Source organism: Pleurodeles waltl, chromosome 3_1, assembly GCF_031143425.1.
Source record: "Pleurodeles waltl isolate 20211129_DDA chromosome 3_1, aPleWal1.hap1.20221129, whole genome shotgun sequence".
NCBI classification, from domain to species: Eukaryota; Metazoa; Chordata; class Amphibia; order Caudata; family Salamandridae; genus Pleurodeles; species Pleurodeles waltl.
The window spans coordinates 233,603,537-233,625,483 of record NC_090440.1 but is presented as its reverse complement, the minus strand read 5'-3'; the positions used below and the strand labels follow the sequence as shown (position 1 = coordinate 233,625,483).

Here is a 21,947-nt window from a genome sequence, read left to right as displayed (position 1 = left end):
AAGGGGCAATTGGGATGAGTGTGTCCCCCCGTTCTGCAGACAATATATTGTTGTCATGTTGTCTATCCTTATCAACACTGTCTTGCGTGTGATCTGTGGCTGGAACGCTTTGAGTGCTAGAAACACTGCTAGTAAATCCAAGTGGTTCATGTGATAAGTCTGCTGCACTGAGTCCCATTCTCCCTGTATGGTAAAAATGTCGAGATGGGCTCCCCAACCAGTCATTGATGGATCTGTAGTGATTATGGTCTGTGGCACAGGGCCCTGAAATGGCCACCCTTTTGATAAGTTGGTGTGATTCCACCATTGCAGAGAGTTGTAAGTCTGGTGGTCCAACCACATTAGAAGTTGACCCTGTGCCTGAGACCATTGTTGTGAGAGACACTGTTGTAGGGGTCTTGTGTCTAGATGTGCATTGGGTACCATCGCTATACAGGATGCCATCATTCCTAATAGCTTCATGATAAACCTTACTGGGTAGGTTTCATTGTATTGTAGTTATGAGACTGTGGAAGGCTTGAATTCCCTGTGTGTTCCGATATGCTAATGCTGAGTGACTGTTCAGAATTGCTCCCAGATATGGTTGTATTTGTGCTGGTTGGAGATGAGATTTTTGGTAGTTAATCGTGAAACCTAGAGAGTGTAGGGTATCGATTGTGTATTGTGGGTGCTGCTGACAACCTTGAATGGTGCTGGCGTTTATGAACCAGTCGTGCAGATAGAGGAAGACATGTATGTGTTGTCTTCTGAGGAATGCTGCAACTACTGCAAGGGTTTTGATCAATACCCTTGGTGCTATTGTTATTCCAAAGGGTAGGACTTTGAACTGGTGATGTTTTCCTGCTGTCACAAATCTTAGATATTTGAGATGTGCTGAATGTATGGGGATGTGGAAATAAGCATCTTTTAGATCTAATGCTGTCATGTAATCTTGTTTTTGCTGTAGGGGAATGACATCCAGAAGAGTGACCATGTGTAAGTGCTGAAAGAATATACTGATTGAGAGGTCTGAGATCCAGAATTAGTCTGAGAGTACCATCCTTTTTTGGTATAAGGAAGTATAGAGAATATACTCGTTTTCCCTGTTGATTTGTAGGTCCCACTTCTATTGTGCCTTTGAGCAGAAGTGATTGTACTTCCTGTTTTTAATAAAATTAGATGTTCCTGAGTTATTCTGTGTGAATGAGGTAGACTGTTTGGTGGAGTGGAAGTGAGTTCTAGACAGTAACCATGTTGGATAATTGACAGAACTCACTGGTATGTGGTGATACTTTGCCAATGTGGATAGAAATTTACCAGTCTTCCTCCCACAGAAGACATATGCTGTGTGGAGATCGTGAGGGAGTCACTGTTTGCTTGACTGTAAGAAACCTCTAGATGTGGAGGGTATACCTCTTCCTCTACTGCTGGGTCCTCTACAGGAACTTCTAAATGATCCTCTACTGTAGAACTGTGAGGATTGTTTTTGATGGGTGGTTGCTGTTTCAGAAGCCTGTGTTTGAAACCCCCTCTAAATTGTGATCTACGAAAATTACCCCTGGTGGGTGTGGTATACAAAGCCCCATGGCCTTGGCTGTTTCCAAATCTTTTTTAAGTTTGTCTATTAGTGTATCTACCTCAGGGCCAAATAAATGCGGTTTAACAAAAGGCATATTTAAAACTGCCTGTTGTATTTCAGGTTTTAAACCTGAACATCTTAACCAAGCATGTCTCCTGATAAGCACACTGGTGTTAACTGATCTGGCTGCTGTATCAGCCGTGCCCATAGCAGACCTAATAGCATTATTGGATATTGCTTGCCCCTCATTAACTACTTGCTGTCCCCTTTTTTGGTGTTTTGGAGGGAGATATTGTAACAGCTCCCCCATTTCGTCCCAGTGTGCTCTGTCATATCTAGCCAAAAGAGGAGGGGCATCTCCTGTGGACTGATCGTTAGCCCTTTTCCTGGCTGCACCAACTACATCTTAATCAGGAGGCAGTTGAGCTCTTAAAAAAGGGTCTGAGGGTGCTGGTTTATATTTGTTCTCCACTGTAGGAGTAATAATCCTAGCTTTTACAGGCTCTTGAAAAATATCAGAAGCATGTCTGAGGATGCCTGGTAGCATAGCAAAACATTCATACTGCCTATGCGTTGATGTTAATGTATCAAATAGAAAGTCCTGTTCTATATGATCAGTATGCATCTGCACATCGTGGTAAGCTGCTGCTCTAGCCAATACTTGATTATATACTGTAGTGTCCTCAGGTGGTGAGGGTCTGGCAGGATATACGTAAGAGTCATTTGGTAAGATGGTGTAGGAAGTTGGCTCTGTATATACTATCTCAAAGTAAGAGATAGTGTGCACAGAGTCCAAGGGTTCCCCTTAGAGATAAGATAGTGGAAACATTTGATCATTCTAATGCACTATTTTGTGCTAGTGTGGTCGAGCAGTAGGCTTATCAGAGGGTAGTGTTATGCATTTGTTGTACACACACATGCAATAAATGAGGAACACACACTCAAAGACTTAACTCCAGGCCAACAGTTTTTATATAGAAAAATATATTTATTGTTAGAACTACAAGTTCAAGATTTGAAGTAAATACATAAAATGCAAGGTACTCCACACAGGTAAGTTAGGAACTTTGAATTAGAGCAATTGCATACACAGTTTTAGTAAAAATGGCAATAAGCTATTTTAAAAGTGGACACCGTGCAAAAATAAACAGTTCCTGGGGGAGGTAAGTAATGGTTAGTTTGTCAGGTAAGTAAGGCACTTACAAGTCTAAGTTCCTGGGCATAGACAGCCCACCTTTGGGGGTTCAAGGCAACCTCAATGTTACCACACCAGCATCACAGGGCCGGACAGGTGCAGAGGTCAAAGAGGAGCCCAAAACACATAGGCGCCTATGAAGAACAGGGGTGCTCCGGTTCCAGTCTGCCAGCAGGTAAGTACCCGCGTCCTCGGAGGGCAGACCAGGGGGGTTTTGTAGAGCACTGGGGAAGACACAAGTAGGCACACAAAACACGCCCTCAGCGGCGCAGGGGCGGCCGGGTGTAGTGTGCAAAGCAGGTGTCAGGTTTTGTATTAGAAGCAATGGAGGGACCCAGGGGTCACAGGCAGGGCACAGGGGGGCTACTCGGGTCAGCCACCAACTGGGCAAGGCAGAGGGTCGCCTGAGGGTCACTCCTGCCCTGAGATTCAGTTCCTTTTGGTCCTGGGGGCTGCGGGTGCAGTGCTTGATCCAGGCATCCGGTATCTTGTTACAGGCAGTCGTGGTCAGGGGCAGCCTCTGGATTCTCTCTGCATGTGTCGTGGTGGGTGTCCAGGGGGGTCGTCTCGGGCTACTCACGGGACCGCAGTCGCCTGGGAGTTCTCCCTGTGGTGTTGGTTCTCTGGAGCTCGAGCCGGGGGTGTCGGGTGCAGAGGGTGAAGTCTTGCGCTTCGTGCGGGAAGACTAAGTCATTTTCTCCCCACCAGCACACACAAGCTGTGATACAGTGTGCATGTGCTGAGTGAGGGTTCACCAGGGTGGCATAAGACATGCTGCAGCCCTTGGAGACCTTCCCTGGCATCAGGGCCCTTGGTACCAGGGGTACCATTTACAGGGACTTATCTGAGTGCCAGGGCTGTGCTAATTGTGGAAGCAAAGGTACAGTTTAGGGAAAGAACACTGGTGCTGGGGCCTGGTTAGCAGGGTCCCAGCACACTTCCAATCATAACTGGCATCAACAAAAGGCAAAAAGTCAGGGGGTAACCAGGACAAGGAGGCATTTCCTTACATCTCTGATAGTTGCACCATCAGAACTTTCATGCGACGCTCTCTCAACGCATTTGGCTGAAGACAACAATAAGATCCGCACTCCTCAGAGTCATGGTGTTCTCCAAATACACATACAAATTGTATGAGAATTTGTGATCGACATTTGTCTGCCACAAGATCCATAGGGTTTAAACCCAGTAGACATCTCAAAAAGCACACTGTTTCCTCGACAAACTGTTGGGATTGGCCAAAAAACGGTCCCCTAACTGCACCGGTTTCACATTGCAAGGAGGAAAAGAGGGAACTGACATCGACGAGGGGGATATATGGGCTCCGTCAATGTCACATTTGGTGGACAAAGTCGATACAGAGTCGTTCGTTGCCCTCTTCGGACGTGCAGACATGCTACTAGAAAAGATTTCAGGGTCCAGTTTCGCGCCTGGGGGAGATTCTAAAGTAAGGAATCTGTGGCTAGATATCTCTATCAGAAATAGGTAACTCCATTGGAGGAGTTAAGGTTCCTAATTCAAGGATTTCTAGACAGTTAAATGGAGACTCTTTAATGAAAACAGAAGCCACTAATGGAATCACTGGAAATGTGCACTATCTGCAACAATGAGAACTGTTCTCCTTGTTATGTCTAGTCATGCAACTGTCACGAGGGTTGGTGGCTTACCCGGATTACGTTCATTCTGCGTAGGCAAGCAGCCACATCACAGTAGAGAGCCTCTATATCTAGCTCCATTTACATTTCATTGCTTAGTTATTCACGGTAGCTTAGTGCAGCTATGTTAAAGTTATGCCACAATGTTCATTAATAAATTATTCTTTTCTGTTGCACACTATCTTCAAAGGAAAAACACACAGAATTTGGCAAGCTGACTCCCGGGCTGAGGTGTACAGGTAGGCATTTAAAATGCTTGTGTTTTTTACTGTTTTGTGAGATTTTAATTAAAAAATGTATATATGTGTATATATATATATATATATATTATATAGATCTAAAATATAGATAAATTTAACATATAAATCTATGATACTGCGCAGAGGTGGGACACTTCTAATATTCATAACCATTGATTAGGAACCAAAGCTGCAGGAATATGATATGAGGGGTTAAATGTGCTCTTTATAGTAAGTGTGCTAATGTGCACAGTCATCACCTTTTCAGCATTGGAACGGATGCATTTGACAAAATACGGCTCGGCTTGGCCAAGAGTATCCATCAGCTTGTTCAGAGAGGCCTGCAACAGAAAGAGAAGGACGGATTACTTTAGCAAAGTAAGCGATTTCAAATATATAATTAATTTCAAAGACGTCAACATAATTTTAACAAAATCCTGTACGGATTCTGCTGGAATTGGAAAAGTGCACAAGGGCCTCAAACCCCCCCCCCCCAAAAAAAAGACTCTGAATTTTCTAAAGTCCATTGTTAATTCTGAAGCGTTTATAGCACTTCTGGTTCACCGATGCTCAAGGCTCCTTATTGAACCCATACACTGGATTGTCCAAGAATCTCATTTGACTTGTATTTCCTTTTGAACCAGGACATTAAGGATACAGTGAGGAAAGTCTCGCCAAATCTAACTAAACAGGCACAAACAAATCAGAACTCTATAAATTTAAGAAAAAATACAACACTTTGATAGACATTCAATATGGCTTCATTCCAAGGTTGGACAAGGATGAACAATACCCCAATCTCTACAGTCAAACTATAAAAACTGCCACTAAGGCTCAATCATCTAAGCTTCCAGGACCTCACTTCGACTTAATAGATTGAAGTGAGTATGAAATCGAAGAACAAGTTACTTACCTTCGGTAAAGAATTATCTGGTAGAGATTTTCTAGCTGCAGATTCCTCACCTGGCTTCCTGGAGTCAGCTTAGAATCCGGAATTTTTCTGCTGAGCAGTACCCTGCGCGCACCGTCGGGTGGCATTGTTCGGATCCACGTGTCGCGTCTGACTCCGCGTGGCGTCGTCAGTGTTGGTGGAGCCGTCTATAACATCGCAGTTGTCTATGTAGATGCCATATCAGTGCGCGGATGTCAGTTCTTTTCCCACAACCTTCCAGGCCAAAAGCTCAGAGTCATGGAAGAACTAACAGTATGTAGTTTAGCTTTTTCACTTGACTGTTTGAAGAAAAAATATTACATGTCTTTATGAAAGGCAAAAATGCATTCACATGCTATGCATATCCATTTCGACATCTAGTGTTGGGCTCGGAGTGTTACAAGTTGTTTTTCTTCGAAGAATTATTTTCGGAGTCACAGGATCGAGTGACTCCTCCTCTCGGTTCCATTGCGCATGGGCATCGACTCCATTGTTAGATTGTTTTCTTTCTGCTGTCGGATTCGGACGGGTTTCCTCTCGCTCCGGAACGTGGAAAGTCAGAATGACAAGGAAATAGCAACAAATATTTTCAAATATCTAATTTCCTATAACTTCTGGGTAATACGAAGTGTCCTCATATGTTTCCTCAGATCTTAATTCTTACACCATAGCCAAAAGTCAAAATTATATACAACTCCCTTAGAAATGTACTACTTGTTAGTAACACTCTGACTCTTCTTTGGCACTCACCTGGTAAGAGAAGCATGGGCTGAAATTTGGACTACAATACTAAAACAAAAACTAAATATCCATAAATGAGCGGACGCTGGTGAGCTGGGCTTCAAGATGGCCACCACTTTGTGAAACTCCGCTGGCCCAGTGCAATATCCTTCATAACTACTGGATTGGGCTGCCGTTTGAGTAGCATGCTGACAAAAATTGCATCCTAAAGAAGATCCTTAAAGTTCCAGAAGAGCGTCGGTGACTGCCAGTGGTGCTGAAGGGGGGCTAGTGAGACACTTTGGGGGTGCAGCCTGTCGTGATGCAGATCAATATCCTTGGCCTACCCCTGGAAGCAATAGAGGACAGGGAGGCCGAATGCAGTTGCATCGTGTTTACTTTGGAGGGCGACCTGTGCCACTGCCTTCTGTGGAAGTCCTGTCTTCCTGGATGAGAGATACGGAGGTCACCAGAGAACCAGAGTTCTGTGGCTTGGATCTGCGTGGTGCAGCTCATTTGCACACGATCGGCTGGCTGCCCTGTGCCGGGGTCTGGGGCCTCCCCTTCTTGCCGCACCCAGCTGTTGCACTGAGAGGCTGCAGGCATGGAGATCTGCAGTTAACGCGGGTGACCATGCCGGCTGGCTTCCTGTTGCTTTGACTGCCCCTTCATGGGGCTGACTTAGAGCCTAGGGATGTGTTCGGATCACTGGCAACTGGTCCGCTGTTGGCAGCACGGGACTTGCGGACCCTCTTGGATGATTGAGCTAGCCCCTTCTGGTGAGGGAGGCTGCAACAAGACTTGATTACTGGGCTGGGAAAAGCTGCAAACTTGAGACTGCCCTCTTCTTTTTGCCCTGCCGGCATAGTTGAGTACCCCATTCTCCTGGCTGGCCCTGGAGTCTGTGGGTCTGCACCCTGCTGCCCAGGCTGTGCTGCTTTGCTGTCCTGTGCTGGTGGCCACCCAAAGCAATCGCCTATCTCTTGGCCTGCTCATGCCCCACTGGGGTATGCGGCGTGGCAGGGCCAGTTTACCCTGACTGTAGTGATTGCTGTTGGGACACCTGTACATGCACCTCTTGGTGAGACACCCACATTGGGTGAAAGATAAACAGGAACCAAACAAAGCTGCTGTTGAGACCAGCTAAACAACATGATGAATGCTTGGCCGAGGACGGGATGCCGGCAATGGACATATAGCCATCAAAGGTCTTCTCACAGAGATACGCAACAGCTTAGAAACTATTGACGCTAAAATCAACATGTTCACCAATAGGCTGGACCATATGGTCAGCTGCCTCTATAAGCATGAAAACAGACTGCCCCAGTTAGAACAGCAAGTGTCTGATTCAGACGATGGGGTAGTGGCAACTACTGAATGGCTCCTTCACATGGACAAAGTCCTTGCCCTCATAAAAGCCAAAAACGAGGACTTAGAAGCATGGTCAAGGAGAAACAACATTCGCCTATTGAGTCTGCCTGAATCCAGTGATATGACTACTGTCCAGGATTACACTGAGACCCTAATGAGGGCCCTCTTTGGAGACCATCGCACATCTCTTTTCGGTGGAGCGTTCCCACGGGCATTAGGGGCCCCAGCCACGGTGCCTGCCTGACCCACTGTCATTCGCCACTTACATTACAGATTGTGACACGATACTCTGCCTGGCCTGGGAAAAGGGAGAGATGCAGTATCAGGGGAATACATGGTCATTCTATCTAGATTTTACTTGAGAGTACAGACAGCTCACATAGAGTTCCTCCCTGCTGAGCGACTGCTTAAAAAAAAAAGAACCTCACCTATGTCCTCTTGTTTCTGGCTCACCTCTACGTCCTCTGTAATGGCAAAAACACACTATTTCAGAGATTCCAAACTGGCTGTGCAATTCTGCTGCAAGCAGGCCCACAACTTGGAGGCAGCAGGCACTACAAACCGCCTACATGATCACGACTGATGCTCCCACTCTGTAGCCTGATGTTACTAGCTCCCCAGGTCACCTACCTTCTTGGAGGCTTGAGAGACAATCTGCCCCACTGTGACACCCCTAAGGGTTACTCCCATTTGGCTTTTTTTTTTTTTTTTTGCTTTTGACATTCGATGGAGAGGATTCAACTGGTTGGGTGGTTGAAGTGGTGGGGGAGGTAGGTGGCATTGGGGTTTTGGTTACTGTTTGTTTATTATCATTGTAGGAAGTTGGTTCTGTATATCCTATCTCAAAGTAAGAGACAATGTGCACAGAGTCTCAGGGTTCCCCTTAGAGGTAAGATAGTTAAGCATTTGTTGTACACACACAGGCAATAAATGTGGAACACACACTCAAAGACTTTGCTCCAGGCCAATATTTTTTATGTAGAAAAGGAAAATGTCACTTACCCAGTGTACATCTGTTCGTGGCATTAGTCGCTGCAGATTCACATGCTGTGCATAGTCCGCCGTCTGGTGTTGGGTCGGAGTGTTACAAGTTGTTTTTCTTCGAAGAAGTCTTTTCGAGTCACGAGACCGAGGGACTCCTCCTCCTTTGTTTCCATTGCGCATGGGCGTCGACTCCATCTTAGATTGTTTTCCCCGCAGAGGGTGAGGTAGGAGTTGTGTATGTTAGTAATAGTGCCCATGCAATGGAATGAATAAGTATGTACAAAATAAAGGTTAAGGTAATATATTTACAAATGTACAAATGTTGGAGATTACTTCCAAACGGATACAGGCTCGCGGGGAGGCGGGTGGGCGCATGTGAATCTGCAGCGACTAATGCCACGAACAGATGTACACTGGGTAAGTGACATTTTCCGTTCAGTGGCATGTGTAGCTGCAGATACACATGCTTTGCATAGACTAGTAAGCAGTTATCTCCCCAAAAGCGGTGGTTCAGCCTGTAGGAGTGGAAGTAGTTTGAAATAAAGTTCTTAGTACAGCTTGACCTACTGTGGCTTGTTGTGCAGATAGCACGTCTACACAGTAGTGCTTAGTAAATGTGTGAGGCGTAGACCATGTTGCTGCCTTACATATTTCGTTCATTGGAATATTTCCTAGGAAGGCCATGGTAGCGCCTTTCTTTCTGGTTGAGTGTGCCTTTGGTGTAATAGGCAGCTCTCTCTTTGCTTTAAGGTAGCAGGTTTGGATGCACTTAACTATCCATCTGGCTATACCTTGTTTTGATATTGGGTTTCCTGTATGAGGTTTTTGAAATGCAATAAATAGTTGTTTTGTTTTCCTAATTAGTTTTGTTCTGTCAATGTAGTACATTAGTGCTCTTTTGATGTCTAATGTATGTAGTGCCCTTTCAGCTATTGAGTCTGGCTGTGGAAAGAACACTGGTAGTTCTACTGTTTGATTTAAGTGAAACGGTGAGATAACTTTTGGTAAGAATTTTGGATTGGTTCTTAGAACTACCTTATTTTTGTGTATTTGAATAAATGGTTCCTGTATAGTAAACGCCTGAATTTCACTTACTCTTCTTAGAGATGTATTGGCAATGAGAAATGCAACTTTCCACGTTAGGTATTGTATTTCGCAAGAATGCATGGGTTCGAAAGGTGGACCCATGAGTCTTGTTAAGACAATGTTGAGGTTCCATGAAGGAACAGGTGGTGTTCTTGGTGGTATAATTCTCTTTAGGCCTTCCATAAATGCTTTAATGACAGGTATTCTAAACAGTGAAGTTGAATGAGTAATCTGCAGGTATGCAGATATTGCTGCGAGATGTATCTTTATGGAAGAGAAGGCCAGATTTGATTTCTGCAAATGTAGTAAGTATCCTACTATATCCGGTGGAGATGCATGTAATGGTTGAACTTGATTATTATGGCAGTAGCAAACAAATATTTTCCATTTACTTGCATAGCAGTGTCTAGTGGATGGCCTTCTAGCTTGTTTTATGACCTCCATACATTCTTGTGTGAGGTTTAAGTGTCCAAATTCTAGGATTTCAGGAGCCAAATTGCTAGATTCAGCGATGCTGGGTTTGGATGCCTGATCTGTTGTTTGTGCTGTGTTAACAGATCTGGTCTGTTGGGTAGTTTGACATGAGGCACTACTGACAGGTCTAGTAGTGTTGTATACCAAGGTTGTCTTGCCCATGTAGGTGCTATTAGTATGAGTTTGAGTTTGTTTTGACTCAATCTGTTTACTAGATATGGAAGAAGAGGGAGAGGGGGAAAAGCGTACGCAAATATCCCTGACCAATTCATCCATAGAGCATTGCCTTGAGACTGCCGGTGTGGGTACCTGGATGCGAAGTTTTGGCATTTTGCGTTCTCTTTTGTTGCAAATAGGTCTATTTGAGGTGTTCCCCAAATTTGGAAGTAAGATTTTAGAATTTGGGGGTGAATCTCCCATTCGTGTACTTGTTGGTGATCCCGAGAGAGATTGTCTGCTAGCTGGTTCTGGATCCCTGGAATAAACTGTGCTATTAGGCGAATGTGGTTGTGAATTGCCCACTGCCATATCCTTTGTGCTAGGAGACACAGCTGTGTCGAGTGTGTTCCCCCCTGTTTGTTTAGATAATACATTGTTGTCATGTTGTCTGTTTTGACAAGAATGTATTTGTGGATTATGATGGGTTGAAATGCTTTCAACGCTAGGAATACTGCTAACAATTCGAGGTGATTTATATGAAACCTTCTTTGATGTACGTCCCATTGTCCTTGGATGCTGTGTTGATTGAGGTGTGCTCCCCACCCTGTCATGGAAGCATCTGTAGTTATCACGTATTGTGGCACTGGGTCTTGGAAAGGCCGCCCTTTGTTTAAATTTATACTGTTCCACCATAGAAGCGAGATGTATGTTTGGCGGTCTATCAACACCAGATCTAGAAGGTGACCCTGTGCATGTGACCATTGTGATGCTAGGCACTGTTGTAAGGGCCTCATGTGCAATCTTGCGTTTGGGACAATGGCTATGCATGAGGACATCATGCCTAGGAGTTTTAACACCATCTTTGCATGTATTTTTTGTGTTGGATACATGGCTTGTATGACTTTGTAAAAATTTTGAACCCTTTGTGGACTTGGAGTGGCTATCCCTTTTGTTGTGTTGATTGTCGCTCCCAAGTATTGCTGTGTTTGGCACGGCAGAATGTGTGACTTTGTATAGTTGATGGAGAACCCTAGTTTGTAGAGGGTTTGTATGACATAATCTGTGTGGTGTGAACACTTTGTTAGGGAGTTGGTCTTGATTAGCCAATCGCGTAGGTAGGGGAACACGTGTATTTGCTGCCTTCTGATATGTGCAGCTACTACTGCTAGACATTTTGTAAAGACTCTCGTGCGGTTGTTATACCGAACGGCAACACTTTGAATTGGTAATGTATCCCCTTGAATACGAACCTTAGGTATTTCCTGTGCGAGGGATGTATCGGTATGTGGAAATACGCGTCTTTTAGATCTAAGGTTGTCATGTAGTCTTGTTGTCTCAACAGTGGTAATACGTCCTGTAGCGTGACCATGTGAAAGTGTTCCGATTTGATGTAGGTGTTTAGTGTTCTGAGATCTAAGATTGGTCTCAGTGTTTTGTCTTTTTTTGGTATTAGAAAGTACAGTGAGTAAAGTCCTGTGTTTATTTGTGGACCTGGTACGAATTCTATTACGTCCCTTTGTAGTAATGCTTGAACTTCCAGATCTAGCAGGTCTAAATGCTGTTTTGACATATTCTGTGTTTTTGGTGGGACGTTTGGAGGGAGTTGGAGAAATTCTATGCAATAACCATGCCGGATAATTGCTAAGACCCAAGTGTCTGTTGTTATCTCCTCCCAAAATTTGTAGAACTGGCTTAGTCTTCCCCCCCACTGGTGTTGTGTGAAGGGGTTGAGTGACTTGTGAGTCACTGTTTGGTTGGCGGGGTCTTGGGACCCTGAAATTTTCCCCGGTTTCTAGGGAATTGTCCCCCTCTGTATTGGCCCCGAAAGCCTCCCCTTTGGTACTGTCCCTGGCAGGTAGACGGTGTTGTTTGTGAGGTACTAGCTTGTGTGGTTTGACCTCGAAACCCCCCTCTGAAGGTTGTTTTGCGAAACGTGCCAAAAGTGCCTCTGCCCTGCGGGGAATAGAGTGCGCCCATGGCCTTAGCTGTGTCAGTATCTTTTTTCAATTTTTCAATTGCCGTGTCAACTTCGGGTCCAAACAATTGTTGTTCATTGAACGGCATATTGAGCACTGTTTGTTGTATCTCAGGTTTGAAGCCGGATGTGCGCAACCATGCGTGCCTCCTTATGGTTACCGCGGTATTTATTGTTCTTGCAGCTGTATCTGCTGCATCCATAGAGGAACGTATTTGGTTGTTGGAGATATTTGTCCCTCCTCAACCACTTGTTTTGCCCGTTTCTGGAATTCTTTGGGTAGATGCTCGATGAGATGCTGCATCTCGTCCCAATGGGCTCTGTCATATCGCGCTATGAGCGCCTGCGAGTTAGCGATGCGCCACTGGTTTGCAGCTTGTACTGCAACCCTTTTCCCAGCTGCGTCGAACTTGCGGCTCTCCTTGTCTGGAGGTGGTGCGTCGCCTGATGTGTGCGAGTTGGCTCTTTTACGAGCTGCTCCTACGACAACTGAATCTGGTGGCAGTTGAGATGTGATAAAAGCAGGGTCCGTGGGCGGTGCTTTATATTTCTTCTCCACCCTTGGAGTTATTGCTCTGCTTTTGACAGGTCCTTTAAAGATCTGTTTAGCGTGCCTTAGCATTCCCGGGAGCATAGGGAGGCTTTGATAATTGCTATGGGTGGAGGAGAGGGTGTTGAAAAGGAAGTCATCCTCGACAGGCTCTGAGTGTAACGACACGTTATGGAACTCTGCTGCCCTAGCTACCACCTGTGCATACGCTGTACTGTCTTCAGGTGGTGAGGGCTTAGTAGGGTACGACTCAGGGCTATTGTCTGATACTGGGGCGTCATAGAGATCCCACGCATCCTGGTCATCTTGGCTCATAGTGGTATGAGCTGGTGAATGTGACGGAGTCTGTGCCGGTGATGTAAGAGTTACCGGTGGTGGAGAGGGTGGTGGAGTTACCTTCTTTACCACTTTTGCTTGTGGTGTCTTTTCTTGTGGTTGGAAATCGAGTTTCCTTTTCCTCCTGATTGGGGGAAGAGTGCTGATCTTCCCTGTACCACTTTGTATGAAGATCCGCTTTTGGGTGTGGTCTACATCTGTGGTTTGTAAATCTTCCTCAAACCTGTGTTTGCGCATTTGGGAGGACAGTGATTGTTCCTCTGAGTACGAACTGGCTGTCGGTTCGGTTGCTGGTCGTTTAGGCACCGAAACCGTGTCTTTTGTTGTTTTCGGCTCCGACGAGATTTTTCTCTTTTTCGGTGTCGAACTTTCTCGGCATCGACCATCTTCGGTGCCGCTGTCTCTGTGCCGAGCAGCCTCGGTGGTGCTGTCTCGGTGTCGACCCTTTTCTGCAGCACTTTCTCGGTCCCGAGATTGCTGCGTGCCTGTGTCTCGACCCGAGTCGGACGACCTCGGCACCAGTTCGCCTTTTTTCGGTGCCGATGGACGGTCACCTACTTTATGGGTTGAGCCATGGCCTGTTGGCAGTGGCGTCCCCTGGGCTTTGTCTGTTTTCCCGTGTGGTGCTTGCTTCGACGTCTTACTCACGGTTTCTTCGACGTCGAATTCTTCCGAGTCCGATTCATGGATGGAGAAGGCATCTTCTTCTTCTCCCTGTTCCTCGAACCCTCGTTGTCCTGTCGGCGTGGACGCCATCTGCAACCGTCTGGCTCTTCGGTCACGGAGCGTTTTTCTCGACCGAAACGCTCGACAGGCCTCACACGTTTCTTCCTTGTGCTCGGGTGACAGGCACAAGTTACAGACCAAATGCTGGTCTGTATAGGGATATTTACTGTGGCATTTAGGACAGAATCGGAACGGGGTCCGTTCCATCAGTGTCGATGTTGCACGCGGTCGGGCCGACCAGGCCCCGACGGGGGATCGAAATTACCCCGAAAGGCTACCGGAGCTCTTCAGGATTCGGTGCCGATTCTAATCTAACCCGATACCGAACTAAACAATACCGACGTAGTTTTCCGAAGTTATGACTATCTTTCCGTCCCGAAACACGGAGCGAAAAGGAACACGTCCGAACCCGATGGCGGGAAAAAAACAATCTAAGATGGAGTCGACGCCCATGCGCAATGGAAACAAAGGAGGAGGAGTCCCTCGGTCTTGTGACTCGAAAAGACTTCTTCGAAGAAAAACAACTTGTAACACTCCGACCCAACACCAGACGGCGGACTATGCACAGAATGTGTATCTGCAGCTACACATGCCACCGAACATATATTTTCTTAATTTATTTTTAGAACCACAAGTTCAAGATTTGAAGTACATAAATAAAATGCAAGGTACGCCACACAGGTAAGTTAGGAACTTTGAATTAGAGCAATAACTTATACAGTTTTTGTTAAAATGGCAATAAGCTATTTTAAAAGTAGACAGTGCAAAAATCAACAGTTCCTGGGGGAGGTAAGTATTGGTTAGATTATGAGGTAAGTAAGACACTTACAATTCTAAGTTCCTGGGCATAGGCAGCCCACCGCTGGGGGTTCAAGGCAACCCTAAAGTTACCAGACCAGCAGCTCAGGGCCGGTCAAGTGCAGAGGTCATAGAGGTGCCCAAAACACATAGGCGCCTATGAGAACAGGGGTGCTCCGATTCCAGTCTGCCAGCAGGTAAGTCCCCGCGTCCTCAGGGGGAAGATCAGGGGGTTTTGTAGAGCACTGGGGGGGGGGGGGGGAGGGACACAAGTAGGCACACAAAACACACCCTCAGCGGCACAGGGGCGGCCGGGTGCAGTGTGCAAAGCAGGCGTCTGGTTTTGTATTGGTTTCAATGGAGGGACCCGGGGGTCACTCTAGCGGTGCAGGCAGGGCACAGGGGGGCTTCTTGGGCCAGCTTCCACCTGGACTAGGCAGAGGGTCGCCTGGGGGTCACTCCTGCACTGAAGTTCGGTTCCTTCTGGTCCTGGGGGCTGCAGGTGCAGTGCATGGTCCAGGCGTCAGGTCCCTTGTTACAGGCAGTCACGGTCAGGGGGAGTCTCTGGATTCTCTCTGCAGGCGTGCTGTGGGTGTCCAGGGGGGTCCTCCCGGGCTACTCACGGGGTCGCAGTCGCCGAGTAGTCCTCCCGGTGGTGTTGATTCTCTGGATCTCGAGCCGGGGGCGTCGGGTGCAGAGTGTGAAGTCTCACGCTTCCAGCGGGAAGAGTGAGGTCTTTAAAGTTGTAGAAAAGTTGCAAGTTTGTTGCAGGTTGTTGAGCAGAGGAACTGCTCACAGGAGTTTCTTGGTGCAGGGATTCAGGGCAGTCCTGTGAGGCTTTAGAGGTCGCTCTAGTGGTCCCTCTTGCCATGCCTGCTTTTCACCTACAGAGAGGTGCCACAGAAGGGAGTAGTGTTTTCCCCCTTTGATCTTCTGTTTGGCCATCCTGTAAGGGGGCCACAAGCATTGTAAAAGAAGGCTCGGAGAGACCGCTCCATGAGCCTAAACAAGATGTAGTGGACTATGTGCTAGGCCTCCACTCAAGGATGGCAGAGTACATGGAAAAGGCAAGCAAAACCTTGAGGCCAGCCAACTACTCCAGAAGTTGTGGTATGAACAAAAGGCTGTAATGGTTGAATTTTAGCCAGGCCAGAAAGTCTGGGTTCTGAAGCCTGTGGCTCCCAGGGCACTCCAGGACAGTTTGAGTGGCCCTTACCCAGTGCTAGAAAAGAAGAGTCATGTCACTTACTTAGTGGACCTGGGCACTAGCAGGACACCAAAGAGGGTGATCCATGTTAACCGCCTTAAACTCTACAATGACAGGGCAGACCTAACCATGTTGATGGTTACAGATGAGGATCAGGAAGCAGAGAGTGAACCTCTCCCTGACCTCCTCTCAACTGACCCTAAAAATGGCTCAGTAGATGTAGTTGTCTACTCAGGCACCCTCTCTGGCCAACAGCAAGCTGACTGCAGGCAAGTCCTCCAGCAGTTGGCTGAGCTCTTTTCTTTGACCCCTGGTCAGGCACACCTGTGTACCAATGATGTGTACATAGGAGACAGTTTACCTGTCAAGAATAAAATATTCAGACAGTCTGACCAAGTCAAGGAAAGCATCAAAGTGGAAGTCCACAAGATGCTGGAATTGAGAGTGATAGATCACTCTGACAGTCCATGGGCTAGCCCAGCGGTCTGGGTCCCCAAACCTCACACCAAGGATAGAAAGAGAGAGATGACGTTTTGTGTGGACTACAGAGGGCTCAACTCTGTCACCAAGACAGATGCTCACCCCATTCCAAGGGCAGATGAACTGATTGACAAATTAGGTGCAACCAAATTCTTGAGTACCTTTGACTTGAGAGCAGGGTACTGGCAAATCAAAAAGGCACCTAGAGCGAAAGAAAAGACAGTGTTCTCGAGACCTGATGGGCATTATCAGTTTACTGTTATGCCCTTTGGCTTAAAGAATGCCCCTGCCACTTTCCAAAGGTTGGTGAATCAAGACCTTGCAGGCTTGGAGTCCTTTAGGGCAGCATATCTAGATGATATTGCTGTCTTTAACTTCAACTGACAGGATCACCTGGTCCACCTGAAGAAGGTTTTGCAGGCCTCTCTATCAAGGCATCCAAATGTCAGATAGGGCAGGGTACAGTGGTTTACTTGGGACACCTTGTAGGTGGAATCCAAGTACAGCCATTACAACCCAAGATCCAGACTAATCTGGACTGGGACTCTCCAAAAACCCAGACTCAAGTTGGCTTGACTGGCTACTATAGGAGGTTTGTCAAGGTATATGGATCCATAGTGACTCCCCTTACAGAACTTACCGCCAAGAAAATTCCCAGAAAGGTTAACTGGACCTTGGACTGTCAAAAGGCCTTTGACACCCTGGAAGAAGCTAATTGCTCAGCACCAGTTTTGAAAGTTCCAGATTATTCTAAGCAGTTCATTGTGCAGCCTGATGCCTCTGAACATGGGATAGGAGAAGTCCTATCCCAAACCAGTGATGAAGGCCTTGACCAGCCTGTTGCTTTTATTAGTAGGAGGTTAGTCCCTAGGGGCAGCGTTGGAGTGCCATTTAGAGGGAGGACTTTGCTGTGGTTTGGTCACTGAAAAAGTTGAGGGGGGGTTGTGTAGGAAAATGCTGCTGTTTGCATGGTTACTGTAAGGAAATGCCTCCTTGGCATGGTTAACCCTTAACTTTTTGTTTTTGCATGATGCTAAGTTTCGATTGAAAGTGTGCTGGGGCCCTGCTAACCAGGCCCCAGCACCAGTGTTCTTTCACTAAACTGTACCTTTGCTTCCACAATTGGCACAGCCCTGGCACTCAGATAAGTTCCTTGTAACTGGTACCCCTGGTACCAAGGGCCCTAATGCCAGGGAAGGTCTCTAAGGGCTGCAGCTTGTCTTAGGCCACACTGGGGACCCCTCACTCGGCACATGCAGGCTGCCTCACAGTTTGTGTGTGCTGGTGGGGAGAAAATGACTAAGTCGATATGGCACTCCCCTCAGAGTGCCATAGCAACCTCTCACTGCCTGTGGCATAGGTAAGTAATCCCTCTAGCAGGCCTTACAGCCCTAAGGCAGGGTGCACTGTACCGTAGGTGAGGGCATATGTGCATGAGCACTATGCCCCTACAGTGTCTAAGAAAAATCTTAGACTTTGTAAGTGCAGGGTAGCCATAAGAGTATATGGTAACAGGTCAGCGCTGTCTCCTCCTCCTGTTTCAACACCCTCCGAATGCTCCGCAGAATTTTCAAGTGGATTCCAACAGAAACCAGAAAGACGGTGACCCAGGCCCTCGTCAGCAGCAGACTTGACTACGGCAACGCACTCTACACAGGCATCCCAACCAAAGACATCAAACGCCTCCAACGTATCCAAAATGCCTCCGCCCGACTGATCCTCAACATACCCCGCCGAAGTCACATCTCCCCTCACCTAAAGGAACTCCACTGGCTCCCGGTAGACAAGAGGATCACCTTCAAACTCCTGACCCACGCTCACAAGGCACTTCACAACACCGGACCCTCCTACCTCAACACCAGACTTCACTTCTACACCCCAACACGTCAACTCCGATCCGCCAACCTCGCCCTCGCCATCGTACCCCGAATCCAGCGCAAGACATCCGGCGGCAGATCCTTCTCCTTCCTCGCCGCCAAGACCTGGAACTCTCTCCCCACATCCCTTCGCCAGACCCAGGACCTCCTCGCATTCAGAAGGCTCCTCAAGACCTGGCTCTTCGACCGATAAACCAGCGCTGGTTCATTGGTACACAGGTGTGCCTGACCAGGGGTCAAAGAAAAGAGCTCAGCCAACTGCTGGAGGACTTGCCTGCAGTCAGCTTGCTGTTGGCCAGAGAGGGTGCCTGAGTAGACAACTACATCTACTGAGCCATTTTTAGGGTCAGTTGAGAGGAGGTCAGGGAGAGGTTCACTCTCTGCTTCCTGATCCTCATCTGTAACCATCAACATGGTTAGGTCTGCCCTGTCATTGTAGAGTTTAAGGCGGTTAACATGGATCACCCTCTTTGGTGTCCTGCTAGTGCCCAGGTCCACTAAGTAAGTGACATGACTCTTCTTTTCTAGCACTGGGTAAGGGCCACTCAAACTGTCCTGGAGTGCCCTGGGAGCCACAGGCTTCAGAACCCAGACTTTCTGGCCTGGCTAAAATTCAACCATTACAGCCTTTTGTTCATACCACAACTTCTGGAGTAGTTGGCTGGCCTCAAGGTTTTGCTTGCCTTTTCCATGTACTCTGCCATCCTTGAGTGGAGGCCTAGCACATAGTCCACTACATCTTGTTTAGGCTCATGGAGCGGTCTCTCCGAGCCTTCTTTTACAATGCTTGTGGCCCCCTTACAGGATGGCCAAACAGAAGATCAAAGGGGGAAAACACTACTCCCTTCTGTGGCACCTCTCTGTAGGTGAAAAGCAGGCATGGCAAGAGGACATCCCATCTCCTTTTGCATTTTTCAGGGAGCCCCATGATCATGCCCTTTAATGCCTTGTTAAATCTCTCCACAAGACCATTGGTTTGTGGATGTATGGTGTGGTGAATTTGTAAGTCACCCCACACTCATTCCACGTTTTAGGTAAGCTGACATGAAGTTGGTACCTCTGTCAGAAACCACCTCCTTAGGAAAACCTACTCTGGTAAAGATACCTATGAGTGCTTTGGCTACTGCAGGGGCAGTAGTGGACCTAAGGGGAATTGCTTCAGGGGACCTGGTAGCATGATCTACTAATACCAGTATATAAAGGTTCCCTGATGCTGTGGGAAGTTCAAGTGGACTCACTATGTCCACTCCCACTCTCTCAAAGGGGCCCCCCACCACTGGAAGTGGAATGAGGGGGGCCGTTGGATGGCCACCTTTCTTGCCACTTGCTTGACAGGTGACACAGTAGCTGCAAAACTCCCTTACCTTCTGGGACATGTTGGGCCAATAGAAATGTTTGACTACTCTCTCCCAAGTCTTGGTTTGTCCAAATGCCTTGCAAAGGGAATGTCATAGGATTAGGTAAGGATGAACTCTCTAAACTCCTGAGGCACTACGACTCTCCTAGTAGTGGCACCAGGTTTGAGGTCTCTTGCCTCAGTGTAAAGGAGTCCATCCTCCCTATAGAACCTGTGGGATCCACTGAACTTTCAATTTTCTTGCTCAGCTGCTTTCTGTCTAAGGCCTTCAATGTGGGCCATGCCTGGGCCCAAGAGCGCTACCTGATAAGGCTCCAGCTCCATGGACTCAGTTCCCTCAGGGGACAGAACATCTTCCTGAGAAGAGAGGTCCTGTTTATTGTGCTGTGTAGAAGCTGGTCCCCGCAGTCTTCTTTCCTTTTCTCTTGGAAGGTTGGGCCATTATTCCAGACTCCAACACTTCTTTTTCACCCTGCGCTCTGCTTTGTGCTCTTGTCTTAACACACACCAGTTCAAGGATACCCAGCATGGCTACATGGGTCTTGAGCTCTACCTCAGCCCATGCTGAGGACTCCAGATCATTCCCTAGCAAACACTCTACTGGGATTGCAGAGGAGACTACCACCTGTTTCAGGCCAGTGACCCCTCCCCATTCTAAAGTTACTATTGCCATGGGATGGACTTTAGTTTCAATGTCAACATTGATGACTGGATATGTCTTTCCAGCCAGATACTGTCCCGGGGAAACCAGTTTGTCTGTCACCATGGTGACACTGGCACTTGTATCCCTCAGGGCTTCTACCTTATTACCATTTATCAAGAGCTGCTGCCTGTAATTTTGCATGTTAGGCAGCCAGGCAGCCAGTGTGGCTAAATCCACCCCACCCTCTGAGACTAATGTAGCTTCAGTGTGAACCCTGATTTGCTCTGGGCACACTGTTGATCCCACCTGGAGACAGGCTATTCCAGTGCTAACTGGGGTAGTAGTTGTGAGACTTTTCTTGGGACAGGCCTTGTCTCCAGTTTGGTGCCCATGCTGTCTACAGTTGTGACACCAGGCCTTCTTGGGATCAAACTTTTTACCCTTATACCCATTTGTGGATTGTGAAGAGGCTCGGGGCCCAGCCTCCTGAGCAGGTTTTTGGGGACCATCTGAAAACTCTTTGTTTTTGTCCTTGGATGTTTCACCACCCTTCCTCTGGGGAGGCTTTGTGACCCCTTTCTTTTGGTCACCCCCTGTGGAAGTTTTGGTCACCCTTGTCTTGACCCAGTGGTCTGCCTTCTTTCCCAATTCTTGGGGAGAAATAGGACCTAGGTCTACCAGATGTTGATGCCGTTTGTCATTGAAGCAATTGCTTAACAGATGTTCTTTCATAAATACATTAAACAGCCTATCACAATCACTTGCACCGCTGTCAGTTATCCAACCGGCTAGTATTTTGACTGAGAAGTCAACAAAATCAACCCGGGTCTGGCTCGAGGTTTTGTGAGCCCCCCTGAATCTAATCCTGTACTCCTCAGTTGAGAACTCAAAGCCCTCAATCAGGGCAGCCTTCATGAGGTCATAGGATTCTGCATCCTTACCAGAGAGTGAACATTTTCCAAAGGAGATCTCCCCAGTGAGATCTGCTTACTTTTCTGGTTGCACAAGCCCTCTCAAAAGCTGTGAACCATTTGGTGATGTCATCACCTTCTTCATATCTAGTTACAATCCCTTTGGGGAGTTTTAGGACGTCAGTATTCTCTCTGACCCTATTTAAGTTGCTGACACCATTTATGGATGTTAAACCCATTTCTTTTCTTTCCCTTTCTATAGCTTGAAGCTGCTTCTCCAAAGCTAATCTCTTGGCCATCCTTGCTAAAAGGATGTCCTCTTCATTGAGGTTGCCCTCAATGCTTACAGAGGTACTGGACTCCCCTGTGGAAGAATCAGACACTCAGACTATGATTTGTGGAGACAGATTTCTAGGAGCCCTGTTCTCCCTAATTAGGACAGGAGGGGTGAGTTCATCCTCCTGTTCACTAATTTCCCCATCTGCAGGAGGATCGGCCATCTCAGAGGGGTGGTCCCTTGTAACCTCTACCAAGAGCCCCTGGAGCTTGGCCATGGTAGGGTTGGAGCCAGTTTTTATCTTTTTTATCTTACAGAGAGACCTTAGCTCTGACATCCCTAGATGCAGGTAAGGGGTGAGGTTGATTTCTATCACCATCTCATCTGTGTGACTCACTATGACTCTAAAAGTTGGGATTACTTTTTAAGAAACTAAAA

At 47.1% G+C, this 21,947-nt stretch overlaps 1 protein-coding gene across 7 annotated transcripts in view; it reads right to left on the bottom strand.

The window, feature by feature from the left end:
• The window catches only part of MYO9A (myosin IXA), a 1,132,274-nt gene that overhangs the window by 369,663 nt on the left and 740,664 nt on the right, over positions 1–21,947 (bottom strand). For all 7 annotated transcript variants that reach the window (XM_069222286.1, XM_069222289.1, XM_069222284.1 and 4 more), the window contains one exon: positions 4,908–4,988. In XM_069222286.1, coding sequence (XP_069078387.1) covers positions 4,908–4,988 — 81 coding nt within the window. The remainder of the gene's footprint in view (positions 1–4,907; positions 4,989–21,947) is intronic.